The 20,079-nt window shown below is 33.3% G+C and overlaps 1 protein-coding gene across 1 annotated transcript; it reads left to right on the top strand.

The window, feature by feature from the left end:
* Positions 1-19,292: 19,292 nt before the first annotated feature.
* BDB00DRAFT_878724 (uncharacterized protein) lies at positions 19,293-19,912 on the top strand (the record flags this gene model as incomplete). The annotated part of the gene is made up of 2 exons (XM_053127772.1): positions 19,293-19,533; positions 19,605-19,912. 2 exons carry the CDS (start codon positions 19,293-19,295, stop codon positions 19,910-19,912), a joined length of 549 nt encoding a protein of 182 aa, XP_052973541.1.
* Between the last annotated feature and the right edge of the window lie 167 nt (positions 19,913-20,079).

Genomic DNA, 20,079 nt, shown 5'->3' with positions numbered 1-20,079 from the left:
TTCTTTTTGTCGACGACAGCAAGGGCAGGAGTTTGCCACTCTGATAAATCCCGAGTAACCAATGGATTGAGTGATAGTTCGAGGATGTGTTGCATTAAATTCGCGCCTGATCCGGGGTCTTCTTTCCGTTGCTTGCGATGTTAGTGGCCGTGTGCTATGTATATAGGGCAGGGATGAGTCCTTGTGGATATATTCCAAGTAGACAATGGATTGAGTGATAGTTTGAGGATGTGTTGCATTAAATTCGCGCCTGATTCGAGCTACCTGAGGATGTGTTGCATTAAATTCACGCCTGATCTGGGGTATTCTTTCCGTTGCTTGCAAATAACCCCAGCTGTCGTCATGGCATTCTAGGGAGAACAAACAATATCTATACATTTTGTTATAAATAACAAATTTATGATATTTTATTATTCTGTCAAGCTAGCCTTCGTCCAAGTTTTCCTTGGCTAGAGGAGGGTATGCTCACTACCACTCCGCTACTTTTTAAATTAAAGATTAAACATTAAGAATATTGAAGTTTAAACAGTTTAAAAAAGTTTATACAAAATATAAACCCTTTAAAGAATTAAAAAAAAGTTTTAAAAAAATTATAATCTAATTTTTAATTTTTTCATAAATATGTTTAAACAATAATATATCCTTAACCAATAAAACCTTATAAGATTTTATACTTAAGGATTACCCCCCAGCAGGGATAGATTTATCAACTAGTGTGTTCATCATGGTAATCTTGTATGTACTTTATCGAGCTTACAAATGATGCAACTCTTTTGTGGAAGCTAATGTATCAATGACATTTTTTTCTGGCAATATTTTTATTTTAGACTGGATAAACTAGAGATGCGATTGTAACAGACAAGTATACAGGATAAAGGGAGCTTATTTACGGGAGAGATGAAGAATTAGAAAATATGGTGGAGCAACATACAAAATCATATGTGCCTTATCTAAGAAATATATAGGATTACGTACACCTGTAATGACTATTCGGTAGTTTGGTTGAAGGAAAGATGTAGCAGGCTATGGATCATAATACATAACCAAGCAATGTATCCTGTTATTATTAGAAAGATACTGCCACTGTTCTTTTATTTTCTTCCGTCACTGTTTAAAGCAGATCATTGAGTTTGTACACAATCCGTTTTGTGATTCATTATAAAAATAATTTAGTTATCGATACATATTGATTTTGAAACAGTCTAGTCTACTGAAACGATTTCCTTGAGCTACTGATTGCGCTACTGCTATATACTGTTAATAAAGAGGTAGCGAAAAACTGATAAGTGATGGTGGAAGGAACTCAAAAACCTTGTTGTTGACCAGAATTCTTGCTGTCAAAACTGAAAGTCATGGTTGCTACGATGTATTGACCTTTTTCCTTCACAAATTCTGCTATTATTGGTCGCTTGGCAACGGTCAAATATACTCAGATTTCTATTCAAGGCATTAAATAGTGTTCCTGGTCTTGTTTGTTCCACTCCAACCACCTCTTCTCTATTATACACACCATTGTCTTATTTAAGCTATGTGTATTTCATCTATAACCGCCAAAATTTTCCCCAAAATTGAAAGCTATCAGCACCCCCAAAAACAAATTTACCATAAAAGCAACCAAATCAATTGTTTCTTAAGCATCTTTAGTCTATTTCTATTTGGCTAACTTCTTAAAATAATGTTCTGGGAAGGAGAGGATAGTCATCAAAGTCTGCTGGTTAGGAAAATTTTGCAGGCGAAGGGGAAAATTGAAACACACTCATGCATATTAGGTAAATAATACTCACGTGAAATTTCCTAATTTGGTTAGTATCTAATGCCTTACACTGTTATTCACAAGAGCTGAGATGTGGCCACACCCTGTTCCTTCTACCAGATGCCGCCACTTAGGAAGCGCCAGAAGAGCGCTAGAGAGAACGCAAAGAGAAAACGATACGATGAATATGGAAGATTCATAGCTTCGGAAAGTCCAGTGACTATTACAGATGTCGATGCAGGATCTGAACTAAGTGACAACAACGACGACGATAATATCAACGATTGGGAACTCCTTGACCTGACGCACAACATATTACAACGAGCATTGTTGAACCTCAAAAAAACTCGTAAGTTCTTAACTTACTAAGTGACTCTTTTTGTGGTTCTTTTTCTCTAGAGAAAAAGGTTCTAAATTCTCCATAAAAAGCTTTAGTTTTTGTCTTGGCAGAATTTACAAAGATGTATCTTCTAAGGATAAATTCTTTATAGATAAAACATGTATGAGAAATAACTTTTTTTTTTGTAATTAAAGATTTAATAGTAATTAGAAATTATAAAATAATTAATAATTACATAATGAAATATCTTTTTATGATATTAACTTTAAAGTTTATTATTTCTTAATGATGCTCAATAGGCTGCAAAACTATTGCTGGCTTAGAAAGATGATGCAGATAAATCCATGCGTGTAGTATATAACAAAGACTCCCGTACGACTAACTGGCAGAGACGAACAAGAAGCAAGAGCTGCTGCAGAAGGTTGCAAAAAGGTCGATAGTTATTTCATGAAGGTGACGCAAACGCCGTGTATACATTCAGAGAACTCTTCTAAAGCTCTCCACAAAAACCACAGCGTCGCCATTATTGATAGTGAGGAGCAACTCTCACAGCTTTTAGCATCTTTAACAGCACTTATAAAGCCGGTAGCGAACAAAGGAAGCACGCTCAATACTATGGGTGCTTTTCAAATGGCAAAAACACAAGCTGTATACCAGTACTATCACTATCGGTCACAGGGATTGAAAAGTATTGATAGTTCTCAAAGAGCTGCTGTCGATATCTGGACCACCCCATCAAAAGAGTACAGGGCAAAGGCCATCCACTACTGGGCACGCGAATTCCGTGATTCTGGGTCCATCTCAACACATCAACAAGGGAAGCATGTAGAAAGAGAATCACTCCTCAGTGACGAGTCCGTGGAAGGAAGTCCTGCTATTAGTTGTCTAGCTGTTAGTTGTTTATTGATTTTGTTGTAGTTAATAAGCCTGTCCTAACTAGTATAGCCATTAATGGCCGATATAATTTTAATCAGAATCATCACTATCTTCATCTTCACTTCCATTTTCATCTGCATATATCTGACTATATTCAATGATTCGTTTCTGCATTTGCTCTTGACACATTTGCAGAATATCATCCCTGTTTGCTTCTTTTGCTTTTATTAAATCAATATAATATCTAAAGTATGTATTGAAAAACCTTTTATACTTATATTTTTCCTTTTCAAGTTTTAAAATAAGTTCATCAATAAAACTACAATCATAAGTATCATTTAATTTATCCATACAGGGCTTACATGCAATCATACACATATATTCACCCTCACCTGAATCACATTCATCGTTATCAGAATTACCCTGTGAGGTAGCCGCACTGGAAGTGTTATTTTCTAACATTGCTTCGGAAAAATGAGGATTTGAGGATTGCTGAGAGTTTGAATTTTCAACATATGTTTCTTTTGTCTGTGTATTTGAAATATAAGGAATTTCAGATTCCTAAGAATTTGAAATATGAGGAATTTCAAATTGCTGAGAATTTGAATTTTCGGCAACTATTTCTTTTGGAGGTAATGTATTAGGATTTTCATAGTATTTCTCATATTTATGTAATTTTTCCTTTAGTTTTATATTTTCCTTTAATGTATTCTCTTTACTTTTTTTAATAGAAATAATATCTCTTTCATTATTCGTTTTATTTAAATTATTTTTAGATATCTCTTTTTGTTTTTTTGATGCTTTACATTTTATTAATGATTTACTCTTTTTGATATTATAATTTATATCATATTTTCTATAAATTGTTTCTTCAGCAAATCCTTTAATGTTTATATTATTATTATTTAAAAATATACTTAATTTATTAGTATCAAGGACAATTTTGTCATTGTTGAATGTGATTGTGTTGTTCATATTTGATATTATGAGGTGTTATTTTTATATAATAAAAAAAATTCAATTTTTATTTTTCAAAATTTTAAATATATGCATGCTAAGACATACATAATTTAATTTTATGAAAATTATTTTGGTTACACTAACTTAGTGTGGCTATTCGTCCAATTAGTACCAATAAATCGGAGCATAATCATTATAACCTTAACCGGTCCCTTGAATTTTTAAAATCGGCGTCCTACTATTAGTTGTCTAACCAATTATAATCTACTAGCTGTAATATAGATAATAAAATTACTATGACCGGTATAACCATCAGTGGCCGAAATAATTATTGATTTATAATAAAAATAATAAAAATTGAATTTTTTATTTATATTGGTAGCCTCCCACGAGAAAAAAAAGAGCGATTGTTTAAAGTACATAACAACAAATAAAAATGAATACAACACAACATACTGAACAACTCGATATTGAAATTAAAAATTTGATTGATAATAAATGGACTTTTTTTGATAAATCTTGGCCTGAAATGCAACATAGATTTAATCATAGAACAGCTATTAAAGATATGAAGAATAATACAATAAATGATATAAAGGATGTATTACTTCATAGATTTGGATTTATACCTGTATTTTATTTTCTTACAGTTTTATATGGAAATATTGAATATCCAGGGCCATACCGCGAGATTGAAAAAGGACTTGCATTATTATATCATATAGTATCAGGTGTATCAGGAAAGGATATGCATACTGTTATGCTATATGCAATATTTTATGATTTGTATAAGCAGTTCTGGATTACTAACTATAATGAATTGAATAAAAAGGTAAAACAAGATTTAGATAGTATGTTCTCATCACTACATATTCGCATTCTATCAGCAATAATAAACAATCCAGATGGTTTTAAGAATGTTACACTATTTATTGATGGACATGATAGTAAAATAAAGTATTATAAACCAAATGAGTCACATTCACAGTTATATTCATATAAATTAAAAGGGCCAGCTGTACGTACACAAGTTATACAGGATATGAATGAAATAATTACACATGTTTCAGTATCTGAAAAATGTGCTATCGGAAATGATGGTACTATGTTTATTAATATGAAACTATATAAAAAAATAAGTGAGGCAGATTGTTTAGGAATGGATGGTGGATATAACTTATTTATACAAAAGTTTAAAGATAATGCGACAGATGCTAAATATAGTTTTTATGACCGTAATTTTTTACATCCATAAGAAAAGAACTAGGACAAAAGTTAACAATCAATGAGACATACTTTAATAATAAGTTTGGATCATTTCGTTCAGCAATAGAAGCACAGTTCTCTATGTTAGGCTCTAAATTTGAACGGTTTAATAATAATCGTGCAGCATTGCAAATAACCGATATAAGATATTATAATATTCAGTTTCGTGTTGCTTGTATTCTTACTAATATATGGCGATTTGTAAATAAGTATAATATAGAGGTACAACCACATCATAAATTATGGTATGGAAAAGATTTTGAATTCCCAAGTAAGAAAAACAAACTTGACTTAGTATTTACAAATGAGCAAAAAGTAAATACTGAATATAACGAAATGGTTGATATGCAGCAGAAATTTCTACAGCTTAACATTAATCAATCAATAGATATGGCTATAGATAGTGAGGACGAAACTGAAAATAATACATCTAAACGCAAGAGAAAAAATCAAAGAGAACAGAGAAATATAGAACATAGTAATTCATATGAAATTGAGAAGATTGTAGGACATGTGTATACTGATAATAAGTACATATTTGAGGTTAAGTAGGTTGGATATAGTGTAAAGGATAATAGTTGGTTAACAGTTGATAAGTTTAATTCCCGGGAAATGCTACATGAATATATGGCCACACATGGTATTCAGCTCTAAATTAATTTCTTACTTATTTGCTTATTAAAAAATCTCATATTGAAACTGACCGCATCAACCTTTCGTTTATTTGCCCAATTATATTTATGTTTTATGCATTCATTAGTTATACTTGTACTTATATTAGTATCTGTTGATTTATTTTTGACGTCAGTTTCTTTTGTTATATCTATATCATCTATTATAGCCTTTTTATATCCTTATGCTTTTTAAAATATTCTTTTGGCTGTATTTCTTCTACTATTTGCTTGTTTCTCCGTTTATTTTAATGTGTCTTTTTTTCTTTTTACGTTTTGGTATATTATTTGGTATGTTGCAATCACTGCTTTTCTCTGATTCAGATGTACTTACATCTATGTATTTATGTTTCTCTATATCTTCTGGTGGGTTTTCCCAATCAGTAGTATCATTTACAACATCATCACATTTTATATCATTAAAGACATCTTCCCAATGCCTACAATCTACTGATGATGGTACCTTTATAGTTGACCATCCTCTATTATTTTGTTGAGGCGGATTATGTTGTTTATTGTTCTGTGTATTATTACTATTATGTTTTTCTTCTTGTTCCTTCATATATTCTTCTGTGTCAGCTAATTCTTGTAGTTCCTCTACTGTTTTATCCATCGGTGTATATTTTTTAATATCATCCTGACCACTATTATGTGCATAACAGATAAATGTATGCTGATCTTGGTATTCGTTTTCGAATTCACCTTTGTATAAGTCCTCATACATATCTATGTTTTCATAAGACATGAATTTATTTTCATAATCCTTCACCTTCATTGTGTATGGATTCCATATTATATGACCTTTACGGTTCTTATCAACATAGATAATATATAAACGATTGAGCGTTGGCTCTAACTCATATACTGATTTGTTTTTGTATAACATGTGCGGCATATAGTTACTATTCAGTATTATTGGCATATTTTTCTTTTTAGTTATTGACTTTGTGAATTTGCCATTAAGTTTTAACCGTGTTCCTTCTAACATTTGGTTTAAAAATGTTAATTTGAAATCAGAACCTGTTTCTTCATTATACATAAAATCATAATCATCATCCTTATAATCTAACCAATCATTTTCTTTATTCATTAGATATGCTCGATGGCCACCTTGTTCTAATACATCAATGTTATATGTCTTACCTACATTTGATGGACCTACAATCCAGTATTGTGGTATCTTATTTTTACCACCAAACATTGTTTCAATCCCAAACATAGACCACATATGTAATTTACTTCCAGGGTTATTTTCCATATCTGCATCATGAAAGTAAAGATTTAAATTTGATTTTACAGTATCATATTTCCATAGCAATTCTGGATATATTTCGGTAGCCTTCCGCATATTAAGCTGCTTCGTAATTAATTGATATCCAAGTAACTGTTGGTGCATTTTTCTGGTCTTAACTTCATAATTTGGATCCATATTATAACAAATATAATCTTTTCCTTTCATACAGTAGCTAATGGACTTTTGTGGATTACCACCTGGTTTAATATTTGGAGTAAAACCATCGATAGTAAAGAATTTACGTGCTGTTTTTGTGTCGAACCGCTCATTCATTTGTATCCATATATGAACATGTTTCTCACCAGTTTCTGGTGCAATTTCATCACATGCAATTGCCTTTTCAATTCGATAACCAATACGTTCATGTTTTATAAACCATTCCATGATTTGTTCTTTTGTTAAATGGAAGTCCTTACAAATATATGTGAACAGCCCTTTAGTGTTTTGGAATCGGAATTCTTTGCCACCCTGCAAGGAATCTGCACCAGAGGTGTTACCCTCTAACATTGCATCGGAAAATTGAGGATTTGAGGATTTGAGGAATTTTGCAAAAGCCCTAATCCATCCCATTATTGCAGTACGGTTCTCGTCCCTTACTTCCTTTGTTATGTTAGCCTTTTTGAGGTCCTTTTCGAGTTCGACCCTCAGTTGGTCAGCAATTGTTTTTTCACTAACATCTTGATGATGTTCAGCAAGATGCTTTGCTCTTTCTATTAAGAGCGTCAATGTTATTCCTAAAATAGGAATAAATTCAGCCATAATGGCAATAAATGTGAGGAGGTTCATTTGGTCCATGTTGTGTTTTCGTTGGGGTAGTTTTGTTGGAGTGCTAAAAAATATAACATATATATTTTGCTTTATATTCTGTGGTGTTATTTTTATATTAAAAAAAAAATTCAATTTTTATTTTTTTTCAAAAATTTAAATGTATGCATGCCAAGACATTCGTGCATGAATTATTTCAATAAAAATTAGTTTGGCTATCCTGACATATTTCAGCTAATTAGTCATCTAGGGTTACTAGACTGCATTAAAATTAGGGGTCGCAATCTGACCCGCGGGTCAAAACCGACCCACGGGTCAAGGACGGGTTAACGGGTCGGGTTGCTGCTTTTCTGACCCACGGGTCGACCCGTCCAACCCTTGACCCGACCCGTTGACCCGTTGTGACCCGAGTGTATATAGTTTAGATTTGGGACAGTACTAGTTATCCAACGGTTCCTTTATTCAAATGTATAGCAAGATATACGAAAGGGAAAAAAGAATATTATGATGACATATGCGAATACTGTTTATTTTATAATAACTTTATATGAAGGGCAAAGTATGAAGATAAGGGGAAGCGCTAAGGCCTAACGGTGCAAAGTATATAGGATTTAATAAATAAGGATACCTGAAGACCAAGATAACTTAGACTTTAGAGTAAAAGGAAGAACAAAATAGGGAAGGCCGTTAAAAAAGGAAACAGGAAGAAGTGTAAAAAGTAAGTGAGCAGTTTAGCAATAGGAGCAAAAAAAATGAACGAAAGGAAAGAGGAGTGAAAAAGAGACAAATCAAATAGGAACGACAAAGATCGGAAAGTGAGAAAAAAAAAAGGGATAAAGGTGGTAGAAATTTTTTTAGTCGGTTGTTATTTTTGACCAAGCCTTTACCAAAACGCTTTCTTGTAATGCTTCCGGCAATAATCTGTTTCGTTCAGATGGCACGAATCCTTTGACATCCGAAAACAAGTGCTCGCAAGATGTTGACGTTGCAGGGATAGCGAGAAACTTGCGTGCCATTTTTGCTAACTGCACGTACGTTGTGCTTGTGCGTTGCCAGTACTCCAATTCGTAGCTTACCAGTCGTCTATTATCGTCACCTTTGGCAAGTGCTGTCTGTGGCTCGCTTACATATGCTGTCAACTCATCTTGGAATCTTTGCCTCTTGGGACGGTAGCGATTGCGACGTATCTCCTCAGGTGACAGTGCTCCAGCCTCACGGTCAGTGGTGCCACTCACAGCCTTGAACGTGCTCCATTCTGCTTCGACACTCATTCTAGCTGTCTCTTTAAATTCTGGCTCCCATTCCCATTCATCCCAGTAAGCATACTTCAGGCACGGGTTCATTGCTGTGGCGACGGCATATACAGTGGACGAATCGGTTCTTGCATAATACATTTCAAGCTTTGCTTGGGCCTGTCTTGCTGCGTCACACAGGATTTGCGGATTTGATGTGTCGTCTTGGAAGTCTTCGAGATCGTCAATGAGCACGTTGTATGCGAAGATTACTTTGTTGATAGACGGGTAACTATTGATGGACCATGTTGCTTAATACATTGCTGTATGTGATGCTATTACAGCGTGTTATATTTTCCGTAATAACTTACTGTGATGTTGATAGCTCTTCCGTCATAATTTTTAGACTATCCAGCAATGCTATGACCTTTTTCATGTATGGCTCGTCTTGGGGATCCAACCGATATATCGACAACTCGCTAAAGAAGTCACAGGTTGCATTATACGCGTCCTTCACCCTCAACGCCCGTACCAGCATATCATAAGTGGAGTTCCATCGTGTGCGCACATCCAATTGTAGCTCGAGCTGCTCGCCATACTTCATAGAACAATATTCACGATATTGTTTTCGGTACTTGGTAGTGGACATCCTTATAACATGGTAAATTTAAGCTGATATTTGTGTAAGCGGGCTTGACCATTTATGCCAGTGATTTATACCCTACCTGATTTTCTTTATTCCTACTCGTAACTTGGACACCACGTTGCTAATATCTTGATTGGCCGCGATATCTGATTCAACAACATTATCGAGCAACGGCTGTGAGCGCAACCCATCTTTGATCAGTACTTGCGCAACCAAATTGACGACGTGACCGATACACGGGATAAGGTGTTTGGCTGCCTGGAAATGAAATGCGCGACGACTCTCCCCTCTTGTCTCGGCACGCCTTTCAAGCTCTTTAGCCATGGACAGGTTGTTGGAAGCATTGTCGGCGGTAATGGTAAACAGGAGATGAGTAATGTCGAAATCGTCGAGCACTCTTAGGAAATGATCAGCAAGAGCTTCTCCGGAATGGCGTTCATCTGGATGCTGGAGACCGACTAAAACCTCCCACTGCACCCAGTACTCGTCAATGAAATGAGCGGTATTACCAAGGAAATCATACCCCCACTCTGAGGTCCAGGCGTCCACGGAAAAAGAGAGACATTGTTGCGCTTGCAAATAGGACATGATGCGCGCCTTCTCGACTCGATATAACTGGGTGATGTCGCTCTTGATGGTATTGGCAGTAATCGGCGCGACAACATCAAACGACGGTGCTGCCTGAGTGAGCTGGATGAACTTGCGAAATTCTTCATTTTCCACCATCGTGTATCCAGACTTTGTGCTGATGATGAAACGTGCTTGTTGCTCCCGCCATACTTCTCGAGTAACGGTCGTTGCTTGGATAGACATACCACCACGAGCGAAACTGTCCATTGGCCCAACAACTGCCACGCTGCCTTGCTCGCACTTCTCCTTCGTAATGCTGTGTCTATTTTGCAGGTGACGGATAATGTTACCAGTAGATGAACCAACATATGACTTTTGGCACCTTGAACAAGTAATCTTGATAATGCGATTCCTCTCGTCTTTTGTAGCATCTGCAACCTTGTATTTGTAAATTCATGGCTCGTCCGAACCGCGTGCCGTACTGCTTTGGCTAACCATTGCTGCACTGTGTTCTGTCTCGCTTGCGTTTGTTTCGTGAAAGTCGCCGGCTTCAGATTCAGTGGGATCCAAGGACATAGAGGTCAAATTGCTGTCAGAATGGGTGAACTCCATGATGGTGTAAGTGCTAGGTACGAAGGCTGCTACGTTTTAAAAAAGAATAGCTGAGAAAATAAAGATTACTTTGCAAGAAAATGGAAAACTCGTATATATTTATATCTTTTTTTTATCGCTGTTTACGTTGCATAGAATAGAACATATAACTACTACTTAGAAAACGGTACATCTTTTGCTTTTGGGTATACAGACATCATGCCCAGTTTGGCCATGCTTTGGACGCATATACTTGAAGCTTTAGTTGATCTATTATGTAGCATAAATAAAGCTTCTTTTACAATTTTTCCAAAAACGTTTTAATGCCGGTGTAACTAGATGTTTTTGGAGCAAATACGTCATTTTCTCCACACTCCTGGACGGTATAGGTACGTTTCCCTTTAATTTTACGATCGTCCGAATCAACTTGTCTACAGTGACTAAACACAACGTTTGACTACTGTTAGGCAGCAATCATTATCATAGCTCAATCTTTTCGTTATTGCGTTCAATACTTCATCCCTGGTACAAATATAGCACCACTGTTTTCTTATCTGCAGCCTTTTTGTCACTGTTTTTTTTACCGCATCCTTTTTTGTCGCTGCTCCGGCACCACTTCTCTTTTCTTAACACCTGTCCTTTTTTGTCGCCGCTCTGGCACCACTTGTCTTTTCTTTACACCTGTCCTTTTTCGTCACTGCCCTGTCCTTACTCAGTACCACTACTTTTATTCAGCACGGCATTTGTTGTCAATACCGCAATCTCACACACGACAACTTTTCTTTTGTTTCATCCGCTATAAATGCACAGGAATGTGATCGCCCATCGCCCACTTATTGCAAAACACACTATTTAGCCCGTCTCGCTGACTATGCAATACAGTGCTGATTTTTTTGCTGCTAACTTTTTTGCCTTCCCTTTTTTTTTATATTCTTCAAATTCTCTCCGTCTCCATCCCAATCTGCCCATTAAGTTTCTGAGTTCTGGCCAGTTAACGCCAATGCTAGTACAGACGATTTATCAAAAAACCAATCAATAAATAAAACTATTGAGCTTATTTATTTTACTTTTAGTATATATTTTCTTCTTAAATTCGTCATTTTGTTTCCTTTTGGTTAGAAATCGTTGAAATCATTGCTAACCCGTCAACCCGAGTTTTGACCCGTCAGGTTGAATGGGTCGGGTCGGGTCAGTGTTTTCTTGACCCGCGGGTCAACAGGTCAGACCCTTGACCCGACCCGACCCGTCCAATTGCGACCCCTAATAGGTGTTGATGTCGCTCAATTCTGGACAGCATGCATTGAGAATTAATCCTTATCTTTATGTTTAGTAGCAAAATTATGAAACCTACTACATTTAATAATTTAAATATAATTATTAGAAACATTATAATAATAATCTATATATACAAAAATAATTAATCTAATACTTAATGTTTTTGGCTTTAAAATAATCCTTTAATATTTGTTTTTCATTAAAATCTTTCTCATTTACCCAGGAATTATCTGTTTCATCATAATCTTTCCACTTAACAAGAAATTTATATTCATTATTCTTACTTCATTTATGTTCTATAACTGTTTCAATTTCATAAAAATTATTATTTTTATTAATTTCTCTAATTAAATTTAAATTAATTTTTCTTTCACTTTTATTTTTCTTTCTTTTTTTCTATTAATATTTTTATATTCAGGGAAATCTATATCTTCATTATTATCAATTATATTATTATTAGATTCTTCACTATTATTACTATCATCAATAATCATATTATCACTTTCTAATGATAAATCTGATAAATCTTTTTGTAATTCACTCATTATTTTAATTTTTTCCATTTGCTTTATCTCATTATTTAAAACTATATCAATTAGTTTTACATCAGTAGGAAACTCAAAGTTTTTTTCAGCCCATAGTTTATGGTGTTCTTGTGTAATTATATTGAATGTATCTGTAAATAATTGTATATTTTTAAGTAAAAATGCTACTTTTATTTGTAAGTTAATATATGTATAATCATCTATCTTTAATGTAGAGTTATTATTAGAAAATCGTTTAAATTTATTTCCTAATTCACAAAATTGGTTTTCTATAGCTGACCGGAAACTTCCAAATACATTATTAGAATGTTTTTCTTGTATATTCAATTCTTCATTAGGATTTTTTCTAATAGGATAAAAAAAATTATTATCACTTAATGATATATATTTCTTTTTACATAAGTCTTCAAACTGTTTAATAAATAATGTGTAGCCACCATCAATAGCTAAAACATCTCTTTTATCCATTTTTGTATATAATTTCATGTTTAAAAACATACCACCATCACTACTAACTCTACATAGTTGACTATTAGAAACTGCTATTATAAAATTATTAATATCTATTAATACTTGTTTTCTTAAACCTGATGTTTTTAATTATATGACCATCGTTTTTGTGCAGAAATGTCAGGCTTATCATATTCAATAGTACTATCATGACTATCTAATAGTAATGTTATATTTTTAAAAATTTCAGGGTTTTTTATCAATGCAGAATAAATTCTTGTTTAATATTAGAAAACATATTTTTTAGACATATATCTACATATTTATTCAAACTATCATAATTTGTTATCCAAAATTCTTTATAAAATTTATAGAATGATGTATATGGTATATTTCATTTCATATCTTTAGATATAATACCTGATATAAGATGATATATTAAATATAACCCTTCTTCAATTTCAAAATATAGTGAAGGATAATCCTTATGTGTATATAATTTAGTTAAAAAGAAAAATACAGAAGTATATCCTAACTTTTGTAATAATTCTTTTTTAATTTCATCTATTTCTTTAATGTATTTCAATTCTGTTCGATGTTTATAATTATTTTGTTTTTTCTTCCAATTTTCATTTATAAATCCCTATTCATTTATAATTAATTTATCTATCTCTTCCTGTAATAATGTTTTATATTTTAAAACTTCTTCTTTATTTAGTGAGCTATTATATTCATCAAATACAGTTGACCCCCACCTTTTGCAGTAGCGATTTTTCATGAAAAAAACTGCAAAAAGCAGGGAACTGCAAAAAGTGAGGATAGGTATAAGGGTGTTACATAGGCTGAGTATAGCTTAGCTTACTAAGTGTCAATTATGTGAACCAATTAAAGAATATCGGTACTTTGTTGAGGTTACTTTCACATTGCAATATCTATATAAAAAGACTTGAATTTTTGCAATTGTCTTATACACACTACTCAAACTACACATCATGACGAAAGGAAAATATGAAAAGCTTACTGACGAAATAAGTGAAGCAGCGTATCAGTACTACGTTGCCAAAGAGAAAGCGCTGCGCAAGTTTACATACAAGGACTTACTCGACTGGATAAAAACAACATACAACCTTGAGAGTGTTCCGAATACAACAACAATTTCACGAATGATTGCTAAGAGAAAACATGAAGAAGAAAACGGCATCAAGAGAAATAAAAGACAAAAAGCTCGAGCAAAGTTTCCCGTATGTTTAAGCTTATTGAGTACTGCTTGCTATTCACTTTACTAATAAGAAAGCAAAATAATACAATAGGAACTAGAATAGGTTTTATATACATGGATAGAACAAAGATTCTATGAGAAGATCCCAATCAATTGGGATATTATTAAGAAAGCTGGTGAAAACTTTGCAACTAAGCTGCAAATCTCAACTGAGGACTTGACATTCTCCAATGGCTGGCAAAACCGCTTCCAAAAACGATATAACCTCAAGGTTCAAAAAATAAGTAGTGAAGCTAGCTCTGCTGATGTCACACTCGCAGAAGTCAAGTTGCCTAAAATCCAACGAATGCTAGAAAAATATGCCTTAAAGGACATTTACAAATGGACGAGACAGCTGTCTTCTACTCCAGTGCTCCTGTGTCTACAATTGCACCTGGACTGTTTAAAGGGGTCAAGCAGGACAAGTCGCGGTTGACACTTGTATTGACGACGAATGCTGATGGATCTAATAAGTGGCACCCCTGGTTCATTGGCAAGGCACAGCACCCAACCTGTTTCAGCAAAGTATGCTATACGATAAAGTAAAAGATGATGATCAACTGCTTATTATATTTTCTATATAAAAACAGGCACAGCAGAGAAAGGTTGACATCTCGAAGTACCGTGCAAATGCCAATGCTTGGATGACGCGCGATATCTTCAAGAAGTACCTTACTATGTTGGATAAATCGATGGTGTATCAGCAAAGAAAAATTGCATTGCTCTTAGACAACTTTTCGGGCTATTTTTGCGATTACGAGCCAAAGAATTTCGAGCTAGTATATTTGCCGCCAAATACAACATCGCTTATGCAGCCTTTAGATGCTGGTATTATCCGCAGCTTCAAGGTGCATTTCAAGTACGTTGTTGTTATAATTATTAGATAGGCTTATTTTATATGTATGTGGAGATTTGAAAGTAACCATTTTCTCTGTTGTATTAGGAATTTGCAATATGAGCATATATATAGCAGAATTCAGGAGCGCTTGGAAAAAGGCCTGCCTGTTAATGACGGAAATATGTTTCGTATTGATGTTTTGACAGAAATACAATGGTGTCATGAGGCATGGCAAAGTTTTCCAGTGCTGACAATTGTAAACTGCTACATAAAAACGAGGGTAATAGATGCAGTCATGACTAGCAGCACTGATAGTGGGTCAGACAATGCAGACGAAGTTGCACTTGGCCAGATTGATGATCATCTCAGTCTTATTTATGGTGCCAAGAACCTTGCAAATTTCACTTTTGATGCAGATCCACCTGAGGAAATTGCAGCTTTTCATCCACTGCTTTCTAATGAAGAAATTGTTAGTGCTGTTCTTAATGAAAAAGTAGCTGATGATGTTGTTGACAACAGCAATGAAGATACTAGCATGACTGTTCTTTCATCTGAACCTGTTACACCAGTATATAGTTTGCAAGAAAAAACAAGAATACTAGAAAAAATAATTGCTATTTTAGATGCCCCAGAACATCAAAACATACAGAATGAGCTCAGAAAAGTCTGGGATGATTTCTGCAAGAAAAGCCAGAACAAACAATCCAGAATCACCAATTATTTTCAGTGATAAAACCTTTATGTAATAAATATAAAGCTTTAAAACTAGGAAGTATCAGTGGTTCGATTCTCAGTGTCGCCGCTCTCTGGGGAGAATGAAAACCACTAGCGGGAAATTGCAGGTCCTGGTTTTGGGCTGCAAAATGCAAAAAGTGAGGAAACTGCAATTTTACTAAGTGATGAGTGGGATTCCTCCAAAAAAAGCTGCAAAACCTGAGGATCTGCAAAAAGCGGAGGTGCAAAAAGCGGGGGTCAATGTACCATTTTGAAAATTTAAAATAAAAACCGTTCTTCTAACTTATTGACAAAGCAATCAGGAAAAACTTATAACCTTAGGCAAATACCAAAATTAAATATCTATATAATTATTATTTATCTTATATTTTTGATATCTAATTCATATTATATAATAAAATTCAATTTTATAGGAAAAAGTATGTAGAATTATTTTATAAGATAAAAATTAGGTCATTATAGTACTGATAATTATATATAATTAATATAAGTATAAAGTTATTTTGAATTTTTCAAAGACAAAATATGTTATTTTTTTATTAAAATTCAAGAACTTTTCTCTAAGAGAAAGAACCATAAAGAGTCACGGTGCAAGTTTTTTTACAACTTACACCTTATAAACTATCAACCGCTTTGATTTATATCTACAATAAATAAATAGAATTGTTCCTCCATAGTAACAAATGTAAATAGGTTTTACATATTAAATTGATATTCATCTTAGAAAAAATTCAAAATCTGAAAATTATATATATTTATAAAAAATTATTATTAAGTCATTGATAAATATTAAACAATTAAATGTGGTATATTTAATAGTTCAAGTTTAATCTCCATCGAGAATATGGCAGAAATAATGAATATCACCCTGGTAATATAATTTAATTATTTAATTTTCTGTAAACTACTCATATCTCTTGACACCTCGTTTTTATAGAAAAAAGGAGCTAGAATTAGCTAGAAAAAACTGGAAGTGACATACAAGCAGCAGTCAAACTCATCATCGCCATCGTCATCAGCTGCAGCAACATCAAAATCATCATCTGCATTAGTCCTTTTGTTGCTGAGCAACAAGGAAAAAATCGATGACATGTTTGAAGAACTTGATGATGAGAAAAAGTGGACCTTAAAATTAGGAATAATAGTCAAAGACGTGATGCGTGAATTCGCGAAAGAATGTGATTACCTTCAGTAAGTATAAATGATGGACTAAGCATTGCATATATCAAATTACCATAACCTAACAAGCCTTATTACATTAAAATAGCCCTGTCCATTCCTTAATCCTGAACCCCTATAATGATTATTAGCAAGCGCGGTTCACACAAAATGAGTTGCATGAAACAAGAAGCTACAAGCCATTAAAACTTGAACCGTTACTAAGTGACATGCAACAATATCTCGATTCCTATGAAGGATTGGTATGAGCTATTCATAGATTGCACCCAATATGAAAGTTATTACATGAACTACAATGATTAAATATTTTTTTATTTAGGCACACTAGACTATGTTAATGGATTTCAAACAAATCTATGAGGTATATATTCTTCTAATTCTAACAAAACCATGTTATTGTGCCTAAATCCTTATTTTTAAAGTAGTTAAATATTTTATAATAATAGATTTTTATTGATTAATCTTCTAGAACGATACAAAAACATTAATATTAATAAATATTTCTTAATATTATTAAATGTTATTATTAATTTTAGGTATAAAATAAAAAATGGCATAATATACCTAATAATAAAAACCAAATAAACTTTTATATTGTAATATATGTATGGTAAAATATTAGCAAATGAAAATGAAGAAGGATTACCTAATATTATCTTTAATCCCATTTTTTTTTTTTTAGTTTTTATTTTTTTTCTGTTTTTATTTCTATTTAAAGGTTCATCTAGTAAAACATTTATGTTTTGTTGAACCTCTTGAGGTTTAAATGAACCTTTTATGTTTTTTTCTTTGTTTATTTATTTTTTTGGTTTTGGAATATACTGTTTAGAATGTTTACAACATAAATATCAGGTTTTATACCATATAGTAAATTTGTATTTATTTTTTTAGTACAAAAATACCCTTCACGTTTACCTTTTTTGAATATATGTATACAATAGTTATTATTCATAGAAAGATAAAGAAAAAGATTATTTTCAAACAATGTTCTTAATTTTTTTTTGAATTTTTTCGATAGCATTTTTTTCTATAAAATCTTCAAATTCTGATTGCATAAATAATTCCATGCTTCAAAGCTCGCATCGCTTACTGTTGACATTGCGTTAACGTCATAGCTTGCAGTTGCCATCGATTGAATGTTCGGAGAATTGTTAGACATTGTTAGGGGCTCGGCGAAAGATGATGTAGAGGAGGTGCTCAGTGGTCAATTGTAGCAGAATGTTATCGAGCATATAAGTTAATTCCAAGTGTAATGTGATTAATAGGAAGAAATTCATTCAATACAACCATGATAAAGATTTCGATTTTTTGTTTATATTCTTTTTATTTCTAAAAAAAATAAATGATTTTGGAATCTAAGAGAGTAATTATTTATTTTTAAATTAAAAATTCAATTTAAATTTGTTTTTATGTTTGATTAGACAAAATTAAAATTCTTATATTCAAAAATATAATCCACCAATAAATAAAACTTTTTTAGTACTAACATATTGATATATCATTGTTTTAAAAAATAAAATGTAGTTCTATTTTTATTAATTTATTTATTAATTTCTATCAATATAGTTCTTTTTCATTTTAAAATTAATTTATTCATTTAAATATCTAATCCATAATTTTGGATCAAATTCATATAATAAATCAAACTCACAATATATGATTTAGCCTCCTAGTATAATCTCGAGAGCTTGACTGAAAAACTCATGAGCCAAGCAGCCTTTCATCTAAAGAGATAAGCAGAGGTCTACTGGGCCCACAAAGCAGTCATGGAAGCCCATGACTTATTTCATTACGAATGGCTACCAATGGATGGAAAAACAACCGAGGCTGACGTGGTACGATGTATATTTCCTTTTATTGAAAAATGCTTTAATGAATCGGCATTTACAATCATCAGGTGAGTGTATTATTAAATACCAGTAATATATGACTGTAATGATGATTCGTTATACATAAGAAAAGAAACTAACATATTATTATATTTGGATATTAGCGATAAAAAAGCTAGTATCTCTTCTAGCGAAAGAAAAAACGCAACCAGGAGTATCATGGGTACAAAGACCGTTGATCGCAAGGATACCGGGCATAAAGTAGATGTGATAATAAGCTACTGCGATCTTGAGTATGGATGTGCCGAAGCAGGTCTAAAAGGTGGAAGCACGTCCACGAAATGGATTAATGAATCCAATATCAAAGTACCACGACTCATGAAAGACATGCTCTGGCAAATGCTGAAACCCAATCCCACAGCTATCAACAACGTCATTGTTCCTGGCTTTGTTATCAACAGTATGGCTTCTATCAGAAAGCGTAATGAACTTGATATTACTTTTACTAATCTTTGTACAATGAAATTATAGGGTTGAATCTGATGGTTGAAATGATGTCGATTTCGAAGCATTATGTCTGTATCGTGCATAAGTTTGGTCCGATGGCCTTCCCAGACCAGATTGAATCTTTTTATAAGCAATTGGTACCTCTGCTGGTATTGACATGGCAAACGAAAGCGGCCGTAAAAAAGACCTTAAAGGCCCTCAAGGATGATCAAACTGTTTTCATCCCTACCCCTCATACACCAACACCACCTTCCGTTATACCACCTTGTCCACCATCACCGCGACCAGTAAGCAAAGGCAAAAAGCGAAAATCTCCCCAGGAAGATCTCTAATATAATAGACAATCTTCAAAAATTAATAATGAAAGTCCTTCCTTTTTTGGAATCGATTTTTAGCAGTGGTTTGTCTCCGAACAGCGAGCAGAGCTTTCCATCCCCCTTCCTCTTCACGCGATCAATTTTTAAATCATTACATAGCTTGGGTCTTTGTTACATGTGAA

Source organism: Zychaea mexicana (genome assembly GCF_025766255.1).
Source record: "Zychaea mexicana strain RSA 1403 chromosome Unknown BDB00scaffold_146, whole genome shotgun sequence".
Taxonomy (NCBI): domain Eukaryota; kingdom Fungi; phylum Mucoromycota; class Mucoromycetes; order Mucorales; family Lichtheimiaceae; genus Zychaea; species Zychaea mexicana.
Note: the sequence above shows the minus strand (reverse complement) of the source record. Positions and strands in the feature narration are given on the sequence as shown.